The sequence below is a fragment of the Jatropha curcas genome, unplaced genomic scaffold, assembly GCF_041381405.1.
Source record: "Jatropha curcas cultivar XTBG-Jc1 unplaced genomic scaffold, XTBG_Jcur_1.0 HiC_scaffold_102_pilon, whole genome shotgun sequence".
Classification (NCBI taxonomy): Eukaryota; Viridiplantae; Streptophyta; class Magnoliopsida; order Malpighiales; family Euphorbiaceae; genus Jatropha; species Jatropha curcas.
This window is the reverse complement of record NW_028322357.1, coordinates 1-26,235: the sequence shown is the minus strand read 5'-3', so window position 1 is coordinate 26,235 and position 26,235 is coordinate 1. Positions and strand designations below refer to the sequence as shown.

The following is a 26,235-nucleotide window of genomic DNA, read 5'->3' as shown; positions in this document are numbered from 1 at the left end:
TAATTATTTGTTATCGGTGAGTTGATTATATACCACGTTATCTTTTATCTCTTTCCTTTTCTTTTAGTACAAACTGGGAACAAATAAAATAAACATTAGAATATAGCATGAAATCCAGGGAAATATGAAACTCATTCGGAAATTTCATAAAACATAGCTTTAAATTCCAAAATTACATAAAACATCTAGAAGTAACAGATAACATAATATTTCTAGAACTATAAGTGGAAGAAGCAACACATGACATAATAGATACTAGCATTTATTTATATTTCCTATTGATAGCAAACCAGAAACAAATCATAATTCATATTAAAAATACTATTTTGCTCTATATGTTCGGTCTTCGTCATTTTTTACTCTCCTCTTCGCGCTGTTTATTTTTTTTACTCTCCTCTTCGCGCTGTTCATTTAAAAAAAAAAAAAAAAAAAAAAAAAAAAAAAAAAAAAGAGCTAGTTAAAATTTAATATCTAATAATATGAAAAACAACAAAATAAAGTGTTATACCTCAAACTCATCAATCCTGTTGAAGTAGGAATTAGCCAACATCTCCTCCACGTATTTATTTATACTTTCCGTAAGTTCTTCACCTGTTAAACCTTTTCGTTCTGCAATATTTTTGCCATTTTTCCAAAAATACATTTTTGTAGACTCTCTTATGCTTGTAGTGTCAAGAGATTGGGCATACTGTTTCTTTGATATCTTGTTTTTTTGGTATTTTTCATATTCTCTAACTGTATGATAATAGTCATTTCCCTTAGCATATATTTGTTCAGTTTTGAAAAATTCAGCGCGTTGGCTACCATAGCTCCTTGCAAGTGGAGGAATTTGACTAGAAAGTAATTTTTTAAACATTTTGTTTTGTTGATAATGACAGTACACGAGCAGTATAAAGGGAGCAAGCTTTAGGTTCAAGCCCTTTATATAGAATGAAAAAATAAAAATCTAAACAAATCGTGCATGTTTATAAGCTGCAAATTATTGTGAGTGAACTACTCTAAATCATTTTCATTTTCCTTTGATGTTTTCACCTACTCTAAAATCAATTGAGAAACAAATATCATGAACTAGGATTTCATGAATTAATAAAATAAAAAATATTATAAAAAATATAATTTATAGTTTATAAAATAATATGTTATTAACTTACTCTTGATAGAAGTTGTTGTAAATAAATATTAATTATCTATTCATACTAATAAAACGTAATGAGAAAATTTAATATGAGTTCAAATAATTATTTATTATTATTATATTAAAATATTAATTTTTATAATTCTTAATTGAGTAGGCAAGTTATAGATAATATTTACATTGTTTTCAATGATAAGATTGCTAACTGACTTTAAATATTAGCCTTTTTACTATGAATATTCTCATTCATCCAATTATTTTATAATTAAAAGTTATAAAAATGTTAGAATATTAATGGACAATATTAACATTATATAGTAATTTTAAAAAGATCAAATTATTATAACAATAAAAAATTTTACAATTATTTTTTAACACAACATATACAATAATAATAATATTTTTTAACACAACATATACTTCTCTAGTGTTGAATCTTTAGCTCCAACTCTATAAATTTTGAATTCACTCGCGATATCTAATAATCAAATGTTATAGTTTACATTAAATATTTTATAATTAATTTAATACTAATTTATGAACTAAAATCTTGGTACTTTTATTTTTTCAACTTACCTTAATTTAAGGAAACATATACCTCGATGTTTAAGAAAGAGACCTACACATGAAATTGTATCAAGCTTTTGATAGTCAAGCAAATAAACTTTTGATAACCAAAAAGATTTAAAGTAATACCTCAATACCTAGTAATTTTTAATGTGAAATAATATCATACCAAAAAATAAATAAATAAATAAATAATGAAAAAATAAAAGTAGAACGTAAGGAAAATTTTCCAAAATGAAAACTAACTTGACTTGTTATGTTTTTAATTTAAATTATAAATATTATATATTAAATATTGCAATAACTCATATATTAAGAATTATTATGATTACATTAATAGCTATATAACTATTATTAAGCTATTATTATTACTATAGCTTAAGAGATTGACTATTATATAATTGCCTCCGAAATATTAATATTAATAAAAACATAATACTAAGATATTGACTATTTGTGCCTACCACCAAAACGTCCGAAACGAAACAAAGCAATTGTGGAACCTATTTCTCAAGCAATTCTCATGAAACCCCAACCAACGAATCTATAAATTTAATCTATACATCTATAAATCTAAACACGAACAAGGAGGTTGAAGGGATTACTTAATTATAAGAAATATAAATAAAAACTATTTTTTTAATTTGTAAATAAAGTGAGTTAATGTTATATTTACCGAAAGAAGAAAACATGATTTCGAACTCAATAATTTTAAATTAGTAAAAGCTTGATGTAATAATTTTTGATAGTAAAAAAACGATAAATTCTTGATAATCAAAAGCAATTAAAACTAAACATGTATATACTGATATGACATGACAAATTCTTAATTAGAATGAGATTGAATTTATAATATTGATATATAATAAATTGATATCATAATAAAATTAAAAGTTTACTAACTAGAATAGGATTAAATTATCTTTATTACCAATAAAATATCAACAAAATTAAAAGTTTTCTAATACAATAGGACTAAATTATCCTTTATCCTTAATAATATTTTTAATCAATTAGGGTATGCAGGGGCATTTTAGGAACCCAATGTTCCTCTCCCCATTCGTATTTTTATATATATACTAGTCTTTTTTATGACGTGTCTCGCACGTTAAATATGCTATTTGCTCATTTAATTTTTTTTAATCTATATAATATTAAAACATAAGTTTTGTTTAGATTAAAATAAATACAGTTGATTAATTTGTATTAGACTTTGTCATACAAGCTATTTGTAATAATACTACTTATGTACTTAGTTTTATTTTATTTATAATGAAGTGGTCAAAATAAAATTCAACCCAATCTCTAAACCTAATCCTTCGGTCTCTAATTTATAAATGCAGATTCCTAAAATCTTAATAAATCCGAAAGGAACCACGTCTGATGCATTTCGAAACGTCGGAGCATTATCGGAAGTTTATTTTCAACAGAAAATTGAAGCGATATTTCAATTGGAAATTGAAGCAGCATTTTAATGCATAAAAAGAACTTCTGATCCCACTCGTTGTGCACGAGATTGCTATTTCATTGCCCCCCGACGATGGCAATTGCACCGTTATGATTATCTATAATCAGGATAATGAACTTGCCATTTGTAGAATTGGAGACTCCTCTTGGACTTGTTTAGGTGATCAATTTGTTATATCTTTTGCCGATATCATATATTCTAAGAAACATCAATTGTTTACGCCATTAATGATGCTCGCTATGTTCAAACATGGGATCTCAAAAACCAATCTTTTCCAATTAGTAAGGTAATCGAATATACTTACAGCCAATGTTCATTAGAGCCCCCGAAAGAAATTTGAAGAGTGAAGTTTTCTCGCTGCCGATACTTGGTTGAATTGCCACAAGGAGATATTCTTATAGTGATTAGATATCAATCCAGTATTCGAGAAGATAGATCCTTGTTTTTTCCTGAATCTTTTAATCTCCTTGATCGCTTTCCTTCGAAGACTGTATGTTTTGATCTTGGAAAGATAGACTTTGAAAAGCAGCCTCTAGAACCCGTGGATTGTTTAGGTGATGCTGTGGTCTTCCTTGGCGCTAACGAGTCATTTTCTGTATCAACTAGAGACTATCATGAATTAATACCAAATTGTATCTACTTCAATAATGATCCGCCCGCTTCCTATAGGTATATTGAAAAGCCTTATGGGGGGTTTTGACATTGTTGTTTTTAGTCTAAAGATCATAGCATCTTGCCTGGTCATCCTTTTGAGCTCCACGAGAGTCTGTCTCCTCCTATTTGGGTCTTTCCCAGACAATAGTTAGTAGTTATCTTTTAACTCTCAACCATATATATATATATATATATATATATATTGATTGAATGATTTGATTTTGTAGCCAATGCCATGAATCTTTTTTACGAAAATTTCCCCAGACAGACAATCACTGCTTTCTCTTTTCTATTAACAGAGCTGCATTCGTCTGATTACAAAACCAGTGTTTAGTTGTGCTGTGTTAACTAATATTACAAAAATCATTAATGTTTTAAACACTATCTATTTCTTTTTTTTTATTAAGGAATAAAATCATTCAGTTTCTTTTTTTAATATTTAATAAAATTAAGGATACGATTAATATTGTTTCAAAAGTCATAAATAAAATAACAATATTATTATCATCTATCCTTAATATTTTTTTTTCGTTTTGTTTGAATAATAATATTATCAAACGCTGCCGTGTGGTTCCCTCCAAAATCAGTTGCCTCTGTTTTTCCACTTTGAAATTGCAAAAAGGTTCTCATGGTCTCGTCTGATGATACTGTCTTCCAAATCCGAATTCCTTCTCCGATTTGTCACCTCTTCTCCTTTAATCCCGTCGGTATTCAGTTTCAAATGGGTATCTACCAAATCATTCAAAAACCTTCATTTTACCCAGCAACAGGAAAAACTACTTCTCCATCTCCACGATCTCGTCAATCCCAGATCAGACCAAAAGGACTCCAACTACGGGCAGGCTTTGGTCTCGGCTCTAAAATCTTGCTCAATCCATTCGGCTATCTGTCAAGGCCAACAAATTCATTGCGTTGTTTTCAAATCCGGCCTTGATTCGAACACTTTCATACACAACAGCTTGATTAACATGTACGCAAAATGTGGGCTTTTAGCTGATGCTAAGTCCATGTTTGATTTATGTCCCAGTTCAGATCCTGTGTCTTATAACATAATGATTGCTGGGTATGTCAAGTCCGGAAACTTAAAAGATGCCCGCAAGTTGTTTGAGGTAATGCCTGCAAAAGGTTGTGTGTCCTATACTACTATAATCATGGGTTTTGCCCAAAATGATTGTTTGAGTAATGCGATTGAGCTTTTTAAGGAGATGAGAAGTGCAGGTGTGGCTCCTAATGAAGTGACTCTGGCAACTGTTATCTCTGCTTGTTCTCATCTAGGAGGGATTTGGGGTTGTAGAATGCTTCATGGACTGACCATCAAGATGACGTTTGATGCGTTTGTTCTTATTTCAACCAATTTGTTGCATATGTATTGTGTTTGTTCAAGTTTAGTTGAGGCAAGATCTTTGTTTGATGAGATGCCTGAGAGGAATATAGTCTCATGGAATGTAATGTTAAATGGGTACGCGAAAGCAGGTTTCATTGATTTGGCTAAAGAGGTGTTTGAGGAGATCCCATCTAAAGATGTGGTTTCATGGAGTACTATAATTGATGGTTATGTTAGAGTAGAAAAGTTAAATGAAGCTTTCATGATGTATCGGTCCGTGGTATCCATTGGGTTGGTACCTAATGATGTTACGATGGTCGATTTGATTTCTGCATGTGGGAGAACAATGACAATAGGCTAGGGTCAGCAATTTCACAGTATTGCTGTAAAGATGAGTTTTGATTCATAGGGCTTTATACAGGCAACACTTATCCATTTTTATGCAGCTTGTGGTAGGATGAATGAGGCTTGTTTGCAATTTGGAATTGGCAGCAAGGACAACGTTGCTTCTTGGAATGCCCTTATTGCAGGATTTATACGAAATCGCACGATTGATCAGGCAAGGCAATTGTTCAATGAGATGCCTGAGAGAGATGTTTTTTCCTGGAGCGCAATGATTTCTGGTTACACACATAATGTTTTGAAATCAGTGAAACGAGACTTATAATTCAGTTATAAGAATCTCATATGATACATGGTTCAGGGATAAACTCTTCTGATACGCACTCCGAGGAATGGTTACAAATACAAGCAGTAATTCACGTTAGCTTAGCGAATTTCTTGTTCTTTGCAATATTTGCTCTAATTATGATTGGCGTGAAAGACGAAAATGATAAGCTTGACTCATGGCATCATGGTGGAAGGATTGCAAAGATGATGATCTGGCTTTTGCTTGTCGACCTCATGTTCTTCATGCCCAATGTTATCATCTCAATTGATGGTCAGTTAAGCTCCCTGGAACATTTATTTAGTACAGTCATCATATTTAGCTGATTTTCCTTAACCGGGGACTATGATGCAGGAAACTCTCAACTAGGATATGCGTTCTGGAAACGTTTCTGCATGTGTTTTCCCGTATAAAATATTGTTCTCCTGTGTAAAATTACTCATTTCCCTGTATTGTTTCCACATTTCTGAGTTTCCATTTCGTGCAACATAGACCCGGGATAGCTGAGGAATGTGTGGTCCTTGAATTGATATAATTGTATGTCTAAAAAGAATATTATTGTTTCTAATGATACAATAGTTTCTATTTAAACGAGGAATTTTATGGTTTTCTTAATACTTCGAATTTCCATTTTCCAATTCGATCCAATCCATTCGTTCGCAAGAATAGTTCTATTGACATGGACCTAAACTTTATGGCCTGTGCAAAGTGCAACTTCTTTGGGAATATATTGGTTTTCCAGGAATCCTCTATCAAATACCTCCCCCCCCCAAGGGTTCTTTCATAGTTTAAATCTGGTTAGCTCTGCATGAAAGCACGGAAAAATGACTATTGCTTTTTCAAAGTTGAGATAATCTTTTGTTCATTTATGTCCCTTTCCTTCAATGATGACACTTCCCTTGGCCTATAGTATTGCCTTTGTTGGTAACATTTTGTAATGAATTGTTGTTTTGACCTTTCCTGATATTTGATGCTGAACGTCATAGTTGACCGATGTATGTGAAACTTGCTAGCAGGAATTGCATCAAAATTTGGAGCAGGCCTATTTTTGTTGTTTCAAGTGATTATATTGGTAGACTTTACGCACTTGTGGAATGATGCATGGGTTGAGAAAGATGAACAGAAATGGTTGCCCTCAAATTTATGTGTCTTCTAAGTATTCTTTCTCATCATTACTGTTTTATTTCTAATCCTTGAAATTGAATTGCTTGTTTTTAGGTATATTGCGTTACCTGTTGTGTCAATCGTGTGCTATCTTGCAGCATTCACATTCTCTGGCATTTTATTTTTGTGGTTCAAGCCGTCTGGCCAGGACTGCGGCCTCAATGTCTTCTTCATTGTCATGACCATGATTCTGGCATTTGTATTTGCTATAATAGCATTACATCCTACGGTGACGATAAATTATTTTTTCTATATTTCATTGATTTTCCACAAAAGTGTTATCTTATGGCTTTAACTATCTGATTTGCATTACATTCTAACATTTATGGAAGTAACATTTGTTTAACTTGCAATATCATTGTGGCTGGAATTTCAATTAGGTTAATGGAAGCCTATTACCTGCTTCAGTGATATCAGTGTGTTGTGCTTATGTTTGCTATACCGGTCTGTCTAGTGAACCACGCGATTATGCATGCAATGGTCTCCACAAAAGTACAAAAGCAGTCTCTACAAGCACGCTTGTGCTTGGGATGCTTACAACATTCTCTCGGTCCTATATTCTGCTGTTCGTGCTGGGCTTCAACGGCATTTCTGTCACCACCGTCTTCACCTAAGTCATCTGGTAATCTTTATAACTGGTGAAAAGAATCCTTGATGCAACCTTTTTTATGCACTATGATGAGAAAATGTATTAAAAAAAAAAATTCCTCCTTTGATTTGAAGTCAGACTTAGCCCCCAGGCAAGCAACTATGCTGCCTATGAGTTGTCACCATTGATTTTTCCTGCTGCCTCCTGTAGTTTTTGCTCAATACCCCAAAAGTAAACTGTGGAGCTTGCCTACTTCTGCTGATGCCACCATAGAAATGTTAAAGCCATTTGTCTATTGATCACATCGAAATTTGGAGTTGTCTGGTGAATAATTATAGGCTTTTTATTTCTTCAACGGGTCCAAAGATGTCTTCGAATATAGCATCACCAAGTCAATATATGGTTCCTTTATCTGCAAAGCAAATATTCTTTACTATATTTAGAAAATTAAACCTTGCAGTTGAATCCAAATGTTGCTAATCTTCTGTTCCAGATGCAAAGAAACCTCTTCTTGAAGAACAGTTGGAAGAAGGCAAAGATAAGAAGGAAAAAGAGGCACGGCCTGTGAGTTATTCATATACATTCTTTCACCTGATATTTGCCTTGGCCAGCATGTATTCTGCAATGCTTCTTTCAGGCTGGACCAACTCATCAGAAAATTTATTCTAATATTACAAAATTGATGCTTCATAATTGGTTGATTAAAATAAAATTATAAATATTTTAGCACAATCTTGCAGTAAAATTCTTCTATCTCAATACTACAAAAATAATAATAAAATCTAACTTTAAATTTCTTTTTTTTATCGTATACCTAACATTTCTTTGTCTATTACATTAAACAAAGGAAGTAATTCTATCTTCTTCAAGAAAAGCCTCCACTTTTCCACTCTCATCCTCAGCACGTGTTAGTCACCCACCGACGCAGGCACCATGCGCCTCATCCCACCACCACGCTCTTCCTGTCATGAGAAAAATATGAAAAATAGAAAAAGGTCAAAAAAAAAAAAAAAAAAAAGACACATATGCATAAGGAGCAGTCTCTGTGAAAAAAACCCTCCCTATTTTTCCATCATTTCTGTGTTTAACATGCACCAACTCCTTTACACCATGCCCTCTCCCTCTTCCTCTTCAAAACCCCTCAAGTTATCTTCTTATTCTTCATCAAACCCTAACCCTAATCCAACTTCTTCTTCTTCCTCTTCTTCTTCTTCTGCTCTTCTTTGTAAACACTCTCCATCAGCCACCCTTGACATTCTAATCTTGATTCTCGTCTTCTTCTCAGGGATATCTCTTCTAACTTCTTACTTTTCTTATATCTTTTGCTCCCTATCAATCCTCCTCTCTAACTCTTCCTTTCACCTTGCCATCAATGTCCCTTCCATTTCCTACATTTGCGGCTTCTTGGCTCTATTTCTCTTTTCTGTGCTATTTGTTGAGTTCTGCTGCGGGCCAAGATCTCGCAAGTGCGTCAAGCCCGGATGCAAGGGATTGAAGAGAGCAATGGAGTTTGATTTGCAGTCGCAGGCCGAGGATTGTGTCAAATATACTGGGGCTAAAGAGATCGATAAGTTGCCTTGCAAAGTAGGGAGTGAAGGGAATTTATCATAGAGTTAATTTATAGATATTAGTAGTACTAGTCGTACTCCTATTAGGACTCGGACATGTTGTAATTTATGATACAACTACTAACCATCACGGGTTCTGAGTTTCTCCGTGCCCTATATAACAAACAAGATTAAAACTTTCTCACTGGTCTCTCTACGCACATAGAGTTAAAAAGGTTGCGTTCTTCCAACAAACACATTGTTTTCTTCCAAAACGGCCAAGATGATGCTGCCACTTTTCTCACCGGTCCATATCAGTATGATTCTTCGAAACCTTAAAAAAGATTTAAACTTTTCTTGCCTTTTAAACCCAAAATCACCACCACCACTTGCATACAGAAGCTTTTCAACTTCAGAAATTTCGTTGCCATCACCTTTATTACTGCTTACTCCTGAGAATTCTGTCAAAAGAGACACTGCTGTAAATCAATATTCGGTGACTTTCCTTCTCTTTAATCCGGCGGAGAATAAATTTCTGAAGCCAATGAAACGAAGGCTGCCAAAGGAAATTTCTAAAGCGCGATGTATAGTTTCTTCCCGCAGCTGGTTGGGTTTTGACAATCATAGGTATCCTGAATTTTTTTTAGCCAACATTCTCTCTTCCAACGTTGTTCCTGAAATCGTACCACTCCCATCTGTCCGAAAGGAACCACGTCTGATGCGTTTCGAAACGTTGGAGCATTACCAGAGGTTTATTTTCAACAGAAAATGGAACCAAAATTTCAATAGAAAATTGAAGCAGCATTTTAATACAGATAAAGAACTTGAGATCCCACTGGTTGTTCATAAGATGGCTATTTCATCGCCTTCTAAGGATGGCAAATGCACCATTATGATTATCTGTAATCATAATAACGAACTTGCCTTTTGTAGAATTGGAGACTCCTCTTGGACTTGTTTAGGTAATCAATTTGTTATATCTTCTGACGATATTATATATTCTAAGAAACATCAATTGTTTTACGCCATTAATGGTGTTGGCTATGTTCAAGCATGGGATCTCAAAAACCCATCTTTTCCAATAAGTAAGGAAATCAAATATACTTACAGCCAAGGTTCATTAGAGCCCCCGAAAGAAATTTCAAGAGTGAAGTTTTCTCGCTGCCGATACTTGGTTGAATTGCCACAAGGAGATATTCTTACAGTGATTAGATATCAATCTAGTATTCGAGAAGATGGGTCCTTGTTTTCTCCCGAATCTTTTGATCTCCGCGATCGCTTTCCTTCGAAGACTGTATGGTTTGATCTTGGAAAGATAGATTTTGAAAAGCAAACTCTAGAACCCGTGGATTGTTTAGGTGATGCTGTCGTCTTTCTTGGCGCCAATGAGTCATTTTCTGTATCAGCTGAAGACTATCCTGGATTGAGGCCAAATTGTATCTACTTCAGTAATGATCCGCCCGCTTACTATAGGTATATTGGAAAGCCTTATGGGGGTTGTGACACTGGGGTTTTTAGTCTAGAAGATCATAGCATCTCACCTGGTTATCCTTTTGAGCTGGGCAAGAGTCAGCCTCCTCCTATTTGGATCTTTCCTAGACCATAGTTAGTAGATATCTTTTAAAACACTATTTATTTCTTTTTTTTATTAAGTAATAAAATAATTCAGTTTCTCTTTTTTTTTAATAATCTTGGCAAAATCAGTTGATTTATTTATTCTGGAATAATCGTTCTAATTGTTTTTCTGTTTGGTAATTTTATCAATTGCTATTAAAAGCATGCATCTATGGTTTATGCGGATGTGAATTTTAATTTTGAGTTAGTAGTTTACTTGCTTTTTGCAATGAAGCTTAAAATGGAAAATAACTGAATATTTTTGTGCTTGCCAAAGAATTCTGAAACGTTCATGCCTGTACTAGTATTGATGTTCCTGTAGAGCATTTTTATTATCATCCGAATATCCAGGCTTGAGAAAATGGCGTTTGCTTGGTGAAACATTTTATATTTGTTTTATGTCCAACTGTGCTGGCAAAGATGTACAAGTCGCAATTAAACCAGTAAAATATCGCTTTCTTTATATTTTGATTCTGTTGGGCTGATTATGCAATTCACTATGCATTATTATTATTTTTGTTTCCCATTGTAAGATCCCCCACGATGTAAGATGTGCCACTTTATCATATGTTATGCCAAACGCCACATTAGTTGCTTTAACGCACCTATATCTGGTGTTTTTAAGTGTTCAAGCTCTGATGTAATCTAGGGCCTAATCATAGTCAAAATCATATTTATTATCCTGGGACCATGATAAGAAAATTTGAATGTGTGGTGTAGGTTGCATTAGCAATGATATGTTTTGGTTGCAAATGGGTGGAGATTCTATTGAATGCGATTATTTATTAATCACTTTCAAGTTCTTCTGAATATTGATAACTCAAGAATGGTCTGTTTGAATTTGGAGCTTGTTTATTACTTATATAAGGAACTTATGTCGCTGTGTTTAGCTGGGTTTTTTTTTTTTTTTTTTTTTTTTTTTATATATATATTTTTTTTATTGACATCTGATGTAGGTATAGACAAATAAACAAGATGGATTTTAAATTTTTGTTGAACAGAAGCGAATTTAGAGTTAAACATTTAGGATAAATTTGGTATAATGAAATAAGCTAATCGGGTTGAATTGCAGGTTCGCACCTGGTACTGTTGAATTTACAATCATGTGTAACTCACTCATATGGTCTGTCTCAAAAATATGTTTATGGTAAAAGTATCACTACTTAGAGGCTCAGTCTGATCATGGATATGTAGAGTGACAGAAAACCTAATATTCTAGTAATCAAATAAAAGTTGGTGTTTTAAGGATATGGTTGTGCTATGCAGCATCCTGATTAAGACTTTCCTTTAGTTTCTTGTAAAATGATATTTGGAGTCCTTTATTGCTTATAGTTAATTGGAGGTTTCAGGGATGTGCTGTGCTCTAGAGACTCCTAATAAGTTTGCCTGATGAAGTTTCTGCTTTCTAGTAAACTTGTGTTTGAACCAGCAGACTGTAAAGAGAGAGCAGGCTATGCCTGATTTTGCTACTTCTTTAAATGTGTCTGCTGAAAAATGTATTTTAGCCATGGCTTTTCTCATTTTAATGTCTTCCTAACCATAAGAAATCTTTTGTGTGTTTTGAACTTTTCTGTAATGAGATATATCATCGGTTATGTTCAGCAATGCAGAAGACAATTATTGCGTAAATAACATAACATGTAAAGTTTTGTTCTGAACAGAAATTCTAGTTGAAGCAGTAGCAGGATACCAACTAAAAGCTATTCAGCTCAGAAGGCACATGGAATATGCTTGCCCTATTAAAAATAAATCCAGTTTTGCTTTTTCTTAGTTTCTTGTGGCTCTCACTGTGTTTGTGTGAACATGCATGTCACTTGAATATGTGAGGATGTGGGAAGACTTGTAGCAGAATGGATGTTTTAACTGTATTTTCGTGTTCAAATAATTTAAACACTGAACAAATATATACATATGCATGCATTCATGGATTTGTGTGAATCATGCAGGTTGTGATTTGGTCGTTGTATGGGTGTCATGTTTGTTTCTAGGCTTCATCAACTTGTAATTTGTACATTTATTCTTCTTCTTCAAATCGGAGAATTTGATAGCTAAAAAACGTAATGTTCACACAAACACTCAAAAAAGAAAGAAAAAAAAAAAACTACATTGAAAAATGTAATGGTCCTTAAGAACAGCACTATGATGCCAGATTCAGGACAAACTTGTCTACTAAAAAGGTATATTGCACCTTGCACTTGAAACGGAGTAAATCTTATGCTCGACGGTCAACGAGTGAAATGGAGGAATTCGGCAAGTCCTGATTGTGGAAGTGCTTAGGTTTAAGATTACAGTCCTTATCATTTGTTATGCCCCCTGTTAGTTTAAGTAAATCATATTTTTCTTTATGGTGTCATTAAACAACAACCCATCCACCTTGATTCCCTTTCATCTTTCTAACAGCGTTGCATGTTCAAAGCATTTTCCAAGTCTATTTCATGTTCAAAAATTTTGGGGACTGTCTATTTAATTACATTTATTGGATGTTCACACTATTTTAAGAGTACCAACATTGGTGAGTGTATGATGTGTCCAAACATGTGTTCTGTTGTTATGATCATAACTCGAGTCTTATGACACTTGTAGGGCTTTGGCCAATGTGGCTGCTAATGGAGGAGGAGATCATCGCTAATTGTGATGGTTTCATTGTCAGGGCCCCTTTATATGTTTCTCCTCTTTAGTATGTGTTCGCCTTCCAGATTTTGACTGTTCATTTTCTCTAGAAGATTGCACTCTTGGTCAGAACACAATTTCTAATCCTATGATCTGGCGGTGGCTCATCTTCAAGATTCCTGTATCTGCTTTTCTTGGGAGATTATCTTCATTTCTGAAAAGATATACAAACTCAATAGTGATAATATTTCATTTCTGGAAGAATATACAAGTTCAATGGAATAAACACATTCATACATATTTGAATATATGATGCATGCCAAATAGATATTTTTCATTTTAATATTTGAGTTTATTTTACCCTGCTCTTGGTATATTGGTATTGGTCTCTTGGATGCCTGGGACTAGTCTTTTGCCATGGAAGTACATTATGCATTTGCTCAGCCAGTCAGTCAGCCTTTCATTCACTTCCTATTAGCTTTTGTCGAAGTAAAATTAGTAAATAGAATTGTTGTATTGTAGTTCGCTTTCTTTCATTGCACAAATCATAAGATACTTGTACTGTGAATTTAGCAGATGAGTCCTTTGATTCCCAAATCATTCTGTTGGCTTAAAGATGACTCAAGACATCATCATTTACAAAATCAATCAAAAATAGCCTGTTTTTTTTATTTAGATGATTAGTCACTCTTAGAGTATAGCTAAAATTTATATTAATCTTTGCTGACAGAATTGAGTTTTAGACTCTACTCTTTATCTAATTAATTTAATTTTTCTACTGCTTCCACTTCTCACTTCCCACTTAAAAATTATATTTATTTTTTTAATTATTTGTTATCGGTGAGTTGATTATATACCACGTTATCTTTTATCTCTTTCCTTTTCTTTTAGTACAAACTGGGAACAAATAAAATAAACATTAGAATATAGCATGAAATCCAGGGAAATATGAAACTCATTCGGAAATTTCATAAAACATAGCTTTAAATTCCAAAATTACATAAAACATCTAGAAGTAACAGATAACATAATATTTCTAGAACTATAAGTGGAAGAAGCAACACATGACATAATAGATACTAGCATTTATTTATATTTCCTATTGATAGCAAACCAGAAACAAATCATAATTCATATTAAAAATACTATTTTGCTCTATATGTTCGGTCTTCGTCATTTTTTACTCTCCTCTTCGCGCTGTTTATTTTTTTTACTCTCCTCTTCGCGCTGTTCATTTAAAAAAAAAAAAAAAAAAAAAAAAAAAAGAGCTAGTTAAAATTTAATATCTAATAATATGAAAAACAACAAAATAAAGTGTTATACCTCAAACTCATCAATCCTGTTGAAGTAGGAATTAGCCAACATCTCCTCCACGTATTTATTTATACTTTCCGTAAGTTCTTCACCTGTTAAACCTTTTCGTTCTGCAATATTTTTGCCATTTTTCCAAAAATACATTTTTGTAGACTCTCTTATGCTTGTAGTGTCAAGAGATTGGGCATACTGTTTCTTTGATATCTTGTTTTTTTGGTATTTTTCATATTCTCTAACTGTATGATAATAGTCATTTCCCTTAGCATATATTTGTTCAGTTTTGAAAAATTCAGCGCGTTGGCTACCATAGCTCCTTGCAAGTGGAGGAATTTGACTAGAAAGTAATTTTTTAAACATTTTGTTTTGTTGATAATGACAGTACACGAGCAGTATAAAGGGAGCAAGCTTTAGGTTCAAGCCCTTTATATAGAATGAAAAAATAAAAATCTAAACAAATCGTGCATGTTTATAAGCTGCAAATTATTGTGAGTGAACTACTCTAAATCATTTTCATTTTCCTTTGATGTTTTCACCTACTCTAAAATCAATTGAGAAACAAATATCATGAACTAGGATTTCATGAATTAATAAAATAAAAAATATTATAAAAAATATAATTTATAGTTTATAAAATAATATGTTATTAACTTACTCTTGATAGAAGTTGTTGTAAATAAATATTAATTATCTATTCATACTAATAAAACGTAATGAGAAAATTTAATATGAGTTCAAATAATTATTTATTATTATTATATTAAAATATTAATTTTTATAATTCTTAATTGAGTAGGCAAGTTATAGATAATATTTACATTGTTTTCAATGATAAGATTGCTAACTGACTTTAAATATTAGCCTTTTTACTATGAATATTCTCATTCATCCAATTATTTTATAATTAAAAGTTATAAAAATGTTAGAATATTAATGGACAATATTAACATTATATAGTAATTTTAAAAAGATCAAATTATTATAACAATAAAAAATTTTACAATTATTTTTTAACACAACATATACAATAATAATAATATTTTTTAACACAACATATACTTCTCTAGTGTTGAATCTTTAGCTCCAACTCTATAAATTTTGAATTCACTCGCGATATCTAATAATCAAATGTTATAGTTTACATTAAATATTTTATAATTAATTTAATACTAATTTGATGAACTAAAATCTTGGTACTTTTATTTTTTCAACTTACCTTAATTTAAGGAAACATATACCTCGATGTTTAAGAAAGAGACCTACACATGAAATTGTATCAAGCTTTTGATAGTCAAGCAAATAAACTTTTGATAACCAAAAAGATTTAAAGTAATACCTCAATACCTAGTAATTTTTAATGTGAAATAATATCATACCAAAAAATAAATAAATAAATAAATAATGAAAAAATAAAAGTAGAACGTAAGGAAAATTTTCCAAAATGAAAACTAACTTGACTTGTTATGTTTTTAATTTAAATTATAAATATTATATATTAAATATTGCAATAACTCATATATTAAGAATTATTATGATTACATTAATAGCTATATAACTATTATTAAGCTATTATTATTACTATAGCTTAAGAGATTGACTATTATATAATTGCCTCCGAAATATTAATATTAATAAAAACATAATACTAAGATATTGACTATTTGTGCCTACCACCAAAACGTCCGAAACGAAACAAAGCAATTGTGGAACCTATTTCTCAAGCAATTCTCATGAAACCCCAACCAACGAATCTATAAATTTAATCTATACATCTATAAATCTAAACACGAACAAGGAGGTTGAAGGGATTACTTAATTATAAGAAATATAAATAAAAACTATTTTTTTAATTTGTAAATAAAGTGAGTTAATGTTATATTTACCGAAAGAAGAAAACATGATTTCGAACTCAATAATTTTAAATTAGTAAAAGCTTGATGTAATAATTTTTGATAGTAAAAAAACGATAAATTCTTGATAATCAAAAGCAATTAAAACTAAACATGTATATACTGATATGACATGACAAATTCTTAATTAGAATGAGATTGAATTTATAATATTGATATATAATAAATTGATATCATAATAAAATTAAAAGTTTACTAACTAGAATAGGATTAAATTATCTTTATTACCAATAAAATATCAACAAAATTAAAAGTTTTCTAATACAATAGGACTAAATTATCCTTTATCCTTAATAATATTTTTAATCAATTAGGGTATGCAGGGGCATTTTAGGAACCCAATGTTCCTCTCCCCATTCGTATTTTTATATATATACTAGTCTTTTTTATGACGTGTCTCGCACGTTAAATATGCTATTTGCTCATTTAATTTTTTTTAATCTATATAATATTAAAACATAAGTTTTGTTTAGATTAAAATAAATACAGTTGATTAATTTGTATTAGACTTTGTCATACAAGCTATTTGTAATAATACTACTTATGTACTTAGTTTTATTTTATTTATAATGAAGTGGTCAAAATAAAATTCAACCCAATCTCTAAACCTAATCCTTCGGTCTCTAATTTATAAATGCAGATTCCTAAAATCTTAATAAATCCGAAAGGAACCACGTCTGATGCATTTCGAAACGTCGGAGCATTATCGGAAGTTTATTTTCAACAGAAAATTGAAGCGATATTTCAATTGGAAATTGAAGCAGCATTTTAATGCATAAAAAGAACTTCTGATCCCACTCGTTGTGCACGAGATTGCTATTTCATTGCCCCCCGACGATGGCAATTGCACCGTTATGATTATCTATAATCAGGATAATGAACTTGCCATTTGTAGAATTGGAGACTCCTCTTGGACTTGTTTAGGTGATCAATTTGTTATATCTTTTGCCGATATCATATATTCTAAGAAACATCAATTGTTTACGCCATTAATGATGCTCGCTATGTTCAAACATGGGATCTCAAAAACCAATCTTTTCCAATTAGTAAGGTAATCGAATATACTTACAGCCAATGTTCATTAGAGCCCCCGAAAGAAATTTGAAGAGTGAAGTTTTCTCGCTGCCGATACTTGGTTGAATTGCCACAAGGAGATATTCTTATAGTGATTAGATATCAATCCAGTATTCGAGAAGATAGATCCTTATTTTTTCCTGAATCTTTTAATCTCCTTGATCGCTTTCCTTCGAAGACTGTATGTTTTGATCTTGGAAAGATAGACTTTGAAAAGCAGCCTCTAGAACCCGTGGATTGTTTAGGTGATGCTGTGGTCTTCCTTGGCGCTAACGAGTCATTTTCTGTATCAACTAGAGACTATCATGAATTAATACCAAATTGTATCTACTTCAATAATGATCCGCCCGCTTCCTATAGGTATATTGAAAAGCCTTATGGGGGGTTTTGACATTGTTGTTTTTAGTCTAAAGATCATAGCATCTTGCCTGGTCATCCTTTTGAGCTCCACGAGAGTCTGTCTCCTCCTATTTGGGTCTTTCCCAGACAATAGTTAGTAGTTATCTTTTAACTCTCAACCATATATATATATATATATATATATATTGATTGAATGATTTGATTTTGTAGCCAATGCCATGAATCTTTTTTACGAAAATTTCCCCAGACAGACAATCACTGCTTTCTCTTTTCTATTAACAGAGCTGCATTCGTCTGATTACAAAACCAGTGTTTAGTTGTGCTGTGTTAACTAATATTACAAAAATCATTAATGTTTTAAACACTATCTATTTCTTTTTTTTATTAAGGAATAAAATCATTCAGTTTCTTTTTTAATATTTAATAAAATTAAGGATACGATTAATATTGTTTCAAAAGTCATAAATAAAATAACAATATTATTATCATCTATCCTTAATATTTTTTTTTCGTTTTGTTTGAATAATAATATTATCAAACGCTGCCGTGTGGTTCCCTCCAAAATCAGTTGCCTCTGTTTTTCCACTTTGAAATTGCAAAAAGGTTCTCATGGTCTCGTCTGATGATACTGTCTTCCAAATCCGAATTCCTTCTCCGATTTGTCACCTCTCCTTTAATCCCGTCGGTATTCAGTTTCAAATGGGTATCTACCAAATCATTCAAAAACCTTCATTTTACCCAGCAACAGGAAAAACTACTTCTCCATCTCCACGATCTCGTCAATCCCAGATCAGACCAAAAGGACTCCAACTACGGGCAGGCTTTGGTCTCGGCTCTAAAATCTTGCTCAATCCATTCGGCTATCTGTCAAGGCCAACAAATTCATTGCGTTGTTTTCAAATCCGGCCTTGATTCGAACACTTTCATACACAACAGCTTGATTAACATGTACGCAAAATGTGGGCTTTTAGCTGATGCTAAGTCCATGTTTGATTTATGTCCCAGTTCAGATCCTGTGTCTTATAACATAATGATTGCTGGGTATGTCAAGTCCGGAAACTTAAAAGATGCCCGCAAGTTGTTTGAGGTAATGCCTGCAAAAGGTTGTGTGTCCTATACTACTATAATCATGGGTTTTGCCCAAAATGATTGTTTGAGTAATGCGATTGAGCTTTTTAAGGAGATGAGAAGTGCAGGTGTGGCTCCTAATGAAGTGACTCTGGCAACTGTTATCTCTGCTTGTTCTCATCTAGGAGGGATTTGGGGTTGTAGAATGCTTCATGGACTGACCATCAAGATGACGTTTGATGCGTTTGTTCTTATTTCAACCAATTTGTTGCATATGTATTGTGTTTGTTCAAGTTTAGTTGAGGCAAGATCTTTGTTTGATGAGATGCCTGAGAGGAATATAGTCTCATGGAATGTAATGTTAAATGGGTACGCGAAAGCAGGTTTCATTGATTTGGCTAAAGAGGTGTTTGAGGAGATCCCATCTAAAGATGTGGTTTCATGGAGTACTATAATTGATGGTTATGTTAGAGTAGAAAAGTTAAATGAAGCTTTCATGATGTATCGGTCCGTGGTATCCATTGGGTTGGTACCTAATGATGTTACGATGGTCGATTTGATTTCTGCATGTGGGAGAACAATGACAATAGGCTAGGGTCAGCAATTTCACAGTATTGCTGTAAAGATGAGTTTTGATTCATAGGGCTTTATACAGGCAACACTTATCCATTTTTATGCAGCTTGTGGTAGGATGAATGAGGCTTGTTTGCAATTTGGAATTGGCAGCAAGGACAACGTTGCTTCTTGGAATGCCCTTATTGCAGGATTTATACGAAATCGCACGATTGATCAGGCAAGGCAATTGTTCAATGAGATGCCTGAGAGAGATGTTTTTCCTGGAGCGCAATGATTTCTGGTTACACACATAATGTTTTGAAATCAGTGAAACGAGACTTATAATTCAGTTATAAGAATCTCATATGATACATGGTTCAGGGATAAACTCTTCTGATACGCACTCCGAGGAATGGTTACAAATACAAGCAGTAATTCACGTTAGCTTAGCGAATTTCTTGTTCTTTGCAATATTTGCTCTAATTATGATTGGCGTGAAAGACGAAAATGATAAGCTTGACTCATGGCATCATGGTGGAAGGATTGCAAAGATGATGATCTGGCTTTTGCTTGTCGACCTCATGTTCTTCATGCCCAATGTTATCATCTCAATTGATGGTCAGTTAAGCTCCCTGGAACATTTATTTAGTACAGTCATCATATTTAGCTGATTTTCCTTAACCGGGGACTATGATGCAGGAAACTCTCAACTAGGATATGCGTTCTGGAAACGTTTCTGCATGTGTTTTCCCGTATAAAATATTGTTCTCCTGTGTAAAATTACTCATTTCCCTGTATTGTTTCCACATTTCTGAGTTTCCATTTCGTGCAACATAGACCCGGGATAGCTGAGGAATGTGTGGTCCTTGAATTGATATAATTGTATGTCTAAAAAGAATATTATTGTTTCTAATGATACAATAGTTTCTATTTAAACGAGGAATTTTATGGTTTTCTTAATACTTCGAATTTCCATTTTCCAATTCGATCCAATCCATTCGTTCGCAAGAATAGTTCTATTGACATGGACCTAAACTTTATGGCCTGTGCAAAGTGCAACTTCTTTGGGAATATATTGGTTTTCCAGGAATCCTCTATCAAATACCTCCCCCCCCAAGGGTTCTTTCATAGTTTAAATCTGGTTAGCTCTGCATGAAAGCACGGAAAAATGACTATTGCTTTTTCAAAGTTGAGATAATCTTTTGTTCATTTATGTCCCTTTCCTTCAATGATGACACTTCCCTTGGCCTATAGTATTGCCTTTGTTGGTAACATTTTGTAATGAATTGTTGTTTTGACCTTTCCTGATATTTGATGCTGAACGTCATAGTTGACCGATGTATGTGAAACTTGCTAGCAGGAATTGCATCAAAATTTGGAGCAGGCCTATTTTTGTTGTTTCAAGTGATTATATTGGTAGACTTTACGCACTTGTGGAATGATGCATGGGTTGAGAAAGATGAACAGAAATGGTTGCCCTCAAATTTATGTGTCTTCTAAGTATTCTTTCTCATCATTACTGTTTTATTTCTAATCCTTGAAATTGAATTGCTTGTTTTTAGGTATATTGCGTTACCTGTTGTGTCAATCGTGTGCTATCTTGCAGCATTCACATTCTCTGGCATTTTATTTTTGTGGTTCAAGCCGTCTGGCCAGGACTGCGGCCTCAATGTCTTCTTCATTGTCATGACCATGATTCTGGCATTTGTATTTGCTATAATAGCATTACATCCTACGGTGAGGATAAGATTATTTTTTCTATATTTCATTGATTTTCCACAAAAGTGTTATCTTATGGCTTTAACTATCTGATTTGCATTACATTCTAACATTTATGGAAGTAACATTTGTTTAACTTGCAATATCATTGTGGCTGGAATTTCAATTAGGTTAATGGAAGCCTATTACCTGCTTCAGTGATATCAGTGTGTTGTGCTTATGTTTGCTATACCGGTCTGTCTAGTGAACCACGCGATTATGCATGCAATGGTCTCCACAAAAGTACAAAAGCAGTCTCTACAAGCACGCTTGTGCTTGGGATGCTTACAACATTCTCTCGGTCCTATATTCTGCTGTTCGTGCTGGGCTTCAACGGCATTTCTGTCACCACCGTCTTCACCTAAGTCATCTGGTAATCTTTATAACTGGTGAAAAGAATCCTTGATGCAACCTTTTTTATGCACTATGATGAGAAAATGTATTAAAAAAAAAATTCCTCCTTTGATTTGAAGTCAGACTTAGCCCCCAGGCAAGCAACTATGCTGCCTATGAGTTGTCACCATTGATTTTTCCTGCTGCCTCCTGTAGTTTTTGCTCAATACCCCAAAAGTAAACTGTGGAGCTTGCCTACTTCTGCTGATGCCACCATAGAAATGTTAAAGCCATTTGTCTATTGATCACATCGAAATTTGGAGTTGTCTGGTGAATAATTATAGGCTTTTTATTTCTTCAACGGGTCCAAAGATGTCTTCGAATATAGCATCACCAAGTCAATATATGGTTCCTTTATCTGCAAAGCAAATATTCTTTACTATATTTAGAAAATTAAACCTTGCAGTTGAATCCAAATGTTGCTAATCTTCTGTTCCAGATGCAAAGAAACCTCTTCTTGAAGAACAGTTGGAAGAAGGCAAAGATAAGAAGGAAAAAGAGGCACGGCCTGTGAGTTATTCATATACATTCTTTCACCTGATATTTGCCTTGGCCAGCATGTATTCTGCAATGCTTCTTTCAGGCTGGACCAACTCATCAGAAAATTTATTCTAATATTACAAAATTGATGCTTCATAATTGGTTGATTAAAATAAAATTATAAATATTTTAGCACAATCTTGCAGTAAAATTCTTCTATCTCAATACTACAAAAATAATAATAAAATCTAACTTTAAATTTCTTTTTTTTATCGTATACCTAACATTTCTTTGTCTATTACATTAAACAAAGGAAGTAATTCTATCTTCTTCAAGAAAAGCCTCCACTTTTCCACTCTCATCCTCAGCACGTGTTAGTCACCCACCGACGCAGGCACCATGCGCCTCATCCCACCACCACGCTCTTCCTGTCATGAGAAAAATATGAAAAATAGAAAAAGGTCAAAAAAAAAAAAAAAAAAAAGACACATATGCATAAGGAGCAGTCTCTGTGAAAAAAACCCTCCCTATTTTTCCATCATTTCTGTGTTTAACATGCACCAACTCCTTTACACCATGCCCTCTCCCTCTTCCTCTTCAAAACCCCTCAAGTTATCTTCTTATTCTTCATCAAACCCTAACCCTAATCCAACTTCTTCTTCTTCCTCTTCTTCTTCTTCTGCTCTTCTTTGTAAACACTCTCCATCAGCCACCCTTGACATTCTAATCTTGATTCTCGTCTTCTTCTCAGGGATATCTCTTCTAACTTCTTACTTTTCTTATATCTTTTGCTCCCTATCAATCCTCCTCTCTAACTCTTCCTTTCACCTTGCCATCAATGTCCCTTCCATTTCCTACATTTGCGGCTTCTTGGCTCTATTTCTCTTTTCTGTGCTATTTGTTGAGTTCTGCTGCGGGCCAAGATCTCGCAAGTGCGTCAAGCCCGGATGCAAGGGATTGAAGAGAGCAATGGAGTTTGATTTGCAGTCGCAGGCCGAGGATTGTGTCAAATATACTGGGGCTAAAGAGATCGATAAGTTGCCTTGCAAAGTAGGGAGTGAAGGGAATTTATCATAGAGTTAATTTATAGATATTAGTAGTACTAGTCGTACTCCTATTAGGACTCGGACATGTTGTAATTTATGATACAACTACTAACCATCACGGGTTCTGAGTTTCTCCGTGCCCTATATAACAAACAAGATTAAAACTTTCTCACTGGTCTCTCTACGCACATAGAGTTAAAAAGGTTGCGTTCTTCCAACAAACACATTGTTTTCTTCCAAAACGGCCAAGATGATGCTGCCACTTTTCTCACCGGTCCATATCAGTATGATTCTTCGAAACCTTAAAAAAGATTTAAACTTTTCTTGCCTTTTAAACCCAAAATCACCACCACCACTTGCATACAGAAGCTTTTCAACTTCAGAAATTTCGTTGCCATCACCTTTATTACTGCTTACTCCTGAGAATTCTGTCAAAAGAGACACTGCTGTAAATCAATATTCGGTGACTTTCCTTCTCTTTAATCCGGCGGAGAATAAATTTCTGAAGCCAATGAAACGAAGGCTGCCAAAGGAAATTCTAAAGCGCGATGTATAGTTTCTTCCCGCAGCTGGTTGGGTTTTGACAATCATAGGTATCCTGAATTTTTTTTAGCCAACATTCTCTCTTCCAACGTTGTTCCTGAAATCGTACCACTCCCATCTGTCCGAAAGGAACCACGTCTGATGCGTTTCGAAACGTTGGAGCATTACCAGAGGTTTATTTTCAACAGAAAATGGAACCAAAATTTCAATAGAAAATTGAAGCAGCATTTTAATACAGATAAAGAACTTGAGATCCCACTGGTTGTTCATAAGATGGCTATTTCATCGCCTTCTAAGGATGGCAAATGCACCATTATGATTATCTGTAATCATAATAACGAACTTGCCTTTTGTAGAATTGGAGACTCCTCTTGGACTTGTTTAGGTAATCAATTTGTTATATCTTCTGACGATATTATATATTCTAAGAAACATCAATTGTTTTACGCCATTAATGGTGTTGGCTATGTTCAAGCATGGGATCTCAAAAACCCATCTTTTCCAATAAGTAAGGAAATCAAATATACTTACAGCCAAGGTTCATTAGAGCCCCCGAAAGAAATTTCAAGAGTGAAGTTTTCTCGCTGCCGATACTTGGTTGAATTGCCACAAGGAGATATTCTTACAGTGATTAGATATCAATCTAGTATTCGAGAAGATGGGTCCTTGTTTTCTCCCGAATCTTTTGATCTCCGCGATCGCTTTTCCTTCGAAGACTGTATGGTTTGATCTTGGAAAGATAGATTTTGAAAAGCAAACTCTAGAACCCGTGGATTGTTTAGGTGATGCTGTCGTCTTTCTTGGCGCCAATGAGTCATTTTCTGTATCAGCTGAAGACTATCCTGGATTGAGGCCAAATTGTATCTACTTCAGTAATGATCCGCCCGCTTACTATAGGTATATTGGAAAGCCTTATGGGGGTTGTGACACTGGGGTTTTTAGTCTAGAAGATCATAGCATCTCACCTGGTTATCCTTTGAGCTGGGCAAGAGTCAGCCTCCTCCTATTTGGATCTTTCCTAGACCATAGTTAGTAGATATCTTTTAAAACACTATTTATTTCTTTTTTTTATTAAGTAATAAAATAATTCAGTTTCTCTTTTTTTTAATAATCTTGGCAAAATCAGTTGATTTATTTATTCTGGAATAATCGTTCTAATTGTTTTTCTGTTTGGTAATTTTATCAATTGCTATTAAAAGCATGCATCTATGGTTTATGCGGATGTGAATTTTAATTTTGAGTTAGTAGTTTACTTGCTTTTTGCAATGAAGCTTAAAATGGAAAATAACTGAATATTTTTGTGCTTGCCAAAGAATTCTGAAAACGTTCATGCCTGTACTAGTATTGATGTTCCTGTAGAGCATTTTTATTATCATCCGAATATCCAGGCTTGAGAAAATGGCGTTTGCTTGGTGAAACATTTTATATTTGTTTTATGTCCAACTGTGCTGGCAAAGATGTACAAGTCGCAATTAAACCAGTAAAATATCGCTTTCTTTATATTTTGATTCTGTTGGGCTGATTATGCAATTCACTATGCATTATTATTATTTTTGTTTCCCATTGTAAGATCCCCCACGATGTAAGATGTGCCACTTTATCATATGTTATGCCAAACGCCACATTAGTTGCTTTAACGCACCTATATCTGGTGTTTTTAAGTGTTCAAGCTCTGATGTAATCTAGGGCCTAATCATAGTCAAAATCATATTTATTATCCTGGGACCATGATAAGAAAATTTGAATGTGTGGTGTAGGTTGCATTAGCAATGATATGTTTTGGTTGCAAATGGGTGAAGATTCTATTGAATGCGATTATTTATTAATCACTTTCAAGTTCTTCTGAATATTGATAACTCAAGAATGGTCTGTTTGAATTTGGAGCTTGTTTATTACTTATATAAGGAACTTATGTCGCTGTGTTTAGCTGGGTTTTTTTTTTTTTTTTTTTTTTTTTATATATATTTTTTTTATTGACATCTGATGTAGGTATAGACAAATAAACAAGATGGATTTTAAATTTTTGTTGAACAGAAGCGAATTTAGAGTTAAACATTTAGGATAAATTTGGTATAATGAAATAAGCTAATCGGGTTGAATTGCAGGTTCGCACCTGGTACTGTTGAATTTACAATCATGTGTAACTCACTCATATGGTCTGTCTCAAAAATATGTTTATGGTAAAAGTATCACTACTTAGAGGCTCAGTCTGATCATGGATATGTAGAGTGACAGAAAACCTAATATTCTAGTAATCAAATAAAAGTTGGTGTTTTAAGGATATGGTTGTGCTATGCAGCATCCTGATTAAGACTTTCCTTTAGTTTCTTGTAAAATGATATTTGGAGTCCTTTATTGCTTATAGTTAATTGGAGGTTTCAGGGATGTGCTGTGCTCT

The 26,235-nt window shown here is 33.4% G+C and overlaps 3 protein-coding genes and 4 pseudogenes across 5 annotated transcripts; all 7 read left to right on the top strand.

Annotated features, from left to right (window-relative positions):
- Window positions 1-4,368: 4,368 nt before the first annotated feature.
- On the top strand, window positions 4,369-5,818 carry LOC149492136 (pentatricopeptide repeat-containing protein At5g19020, mitochondrial pseudogene; annotated as a pseudogene).
- Window positions 5,819-5,835: 17 nt separating this feature from the next.
- LOC149492134 (uncharacterized) lies at window positions 5,836-13,682 on the top strand (annotated as a pseudogene). The gene is made up of 6 exons (XR_016319121.1): window positions 5,836-6,088; window positions 6,832-6,943; window positions 7,034-7,208; window positions 7,360-7,601; window positions 8,062-8,132; window positions 13,313-13,682. The product of XR_016319121.1 is annotated as an uncharacterized LOC149492134 (transcript).
- Window positions 8,159-10,112, top strand: LOC149492135 (uncharacterized protein At5g19025-like). The gene has a single exon (XM_089716853.1). It carries the CDS (start codon window positions 8,502-8,504, stop codon window positions 9,177-9,179), a length of 678 nt encoding a protein of 225 aa, XP_089572979.1. The 5' UTR covers window positions 8,159-8,501; the 3' UTR covers window positions 9,180-10,112.
- Window positions 13,683-18,667: 4,985 nt separating the features above from the next.
- Window positions 18,668-19,865, top strand: LOC149492133 (pentatricopeptide repeat-containing protein At5g19020, mitochondrial pseudogene; annotated as a pseudogene).
- Window positions 19,866-19,977: 112 nt separating this feature from the next.
- Window positions 19,978-22,407, top strand: LOC149492132 (uncharacterized; annotated as a pseudogene). The gene is made up of 5 exons (XR_016319122.1): window positions 19,978-20,235; window positions 20,978-21,089; window positions 21,180-21,354; window positions 21,507-21,748; window positions 22,208-22,407. The product of XR_016319122.1 is annotated as an uncharacterized LOC149492132 (transcript).
- A 47-nt stretch (window positions 22,408-22,454) lies between these two features.
- On the top strand, window positions 22,455-24,808 carry LOC149492131 (uncharacterized protein At5g19025-like). The gene has a single exon (XM_089716855.1). The coding sequence runs from the start codon at window positions 22,648-22,650 to the stop codon at window positions 23,323-23,325; it is 678 nt and encodes a 225-aa protein (XP_089572981.1). The 5' UTR covers window positions 22,455-22,647; the 3' UTR covers window positions 23,326-24,808.
- On the top strand, window positions 24,111-24,828 carry LOC149492130 (uncharacterized; the record flags this gene model as incomplete). Its single annotated transcript, XM_089716854.1, has 2 exons — window positions 24,111-24,555; window positions 24,620-24,828. Coding segments are annotated over exons 1-2 (654 nt in total), but the record flags the coding sequence as incomplete, so codon positions are not given.
- Between the last annotated feature and the right edge of the window lie 1,407 nt (window positions 24,829-26,235).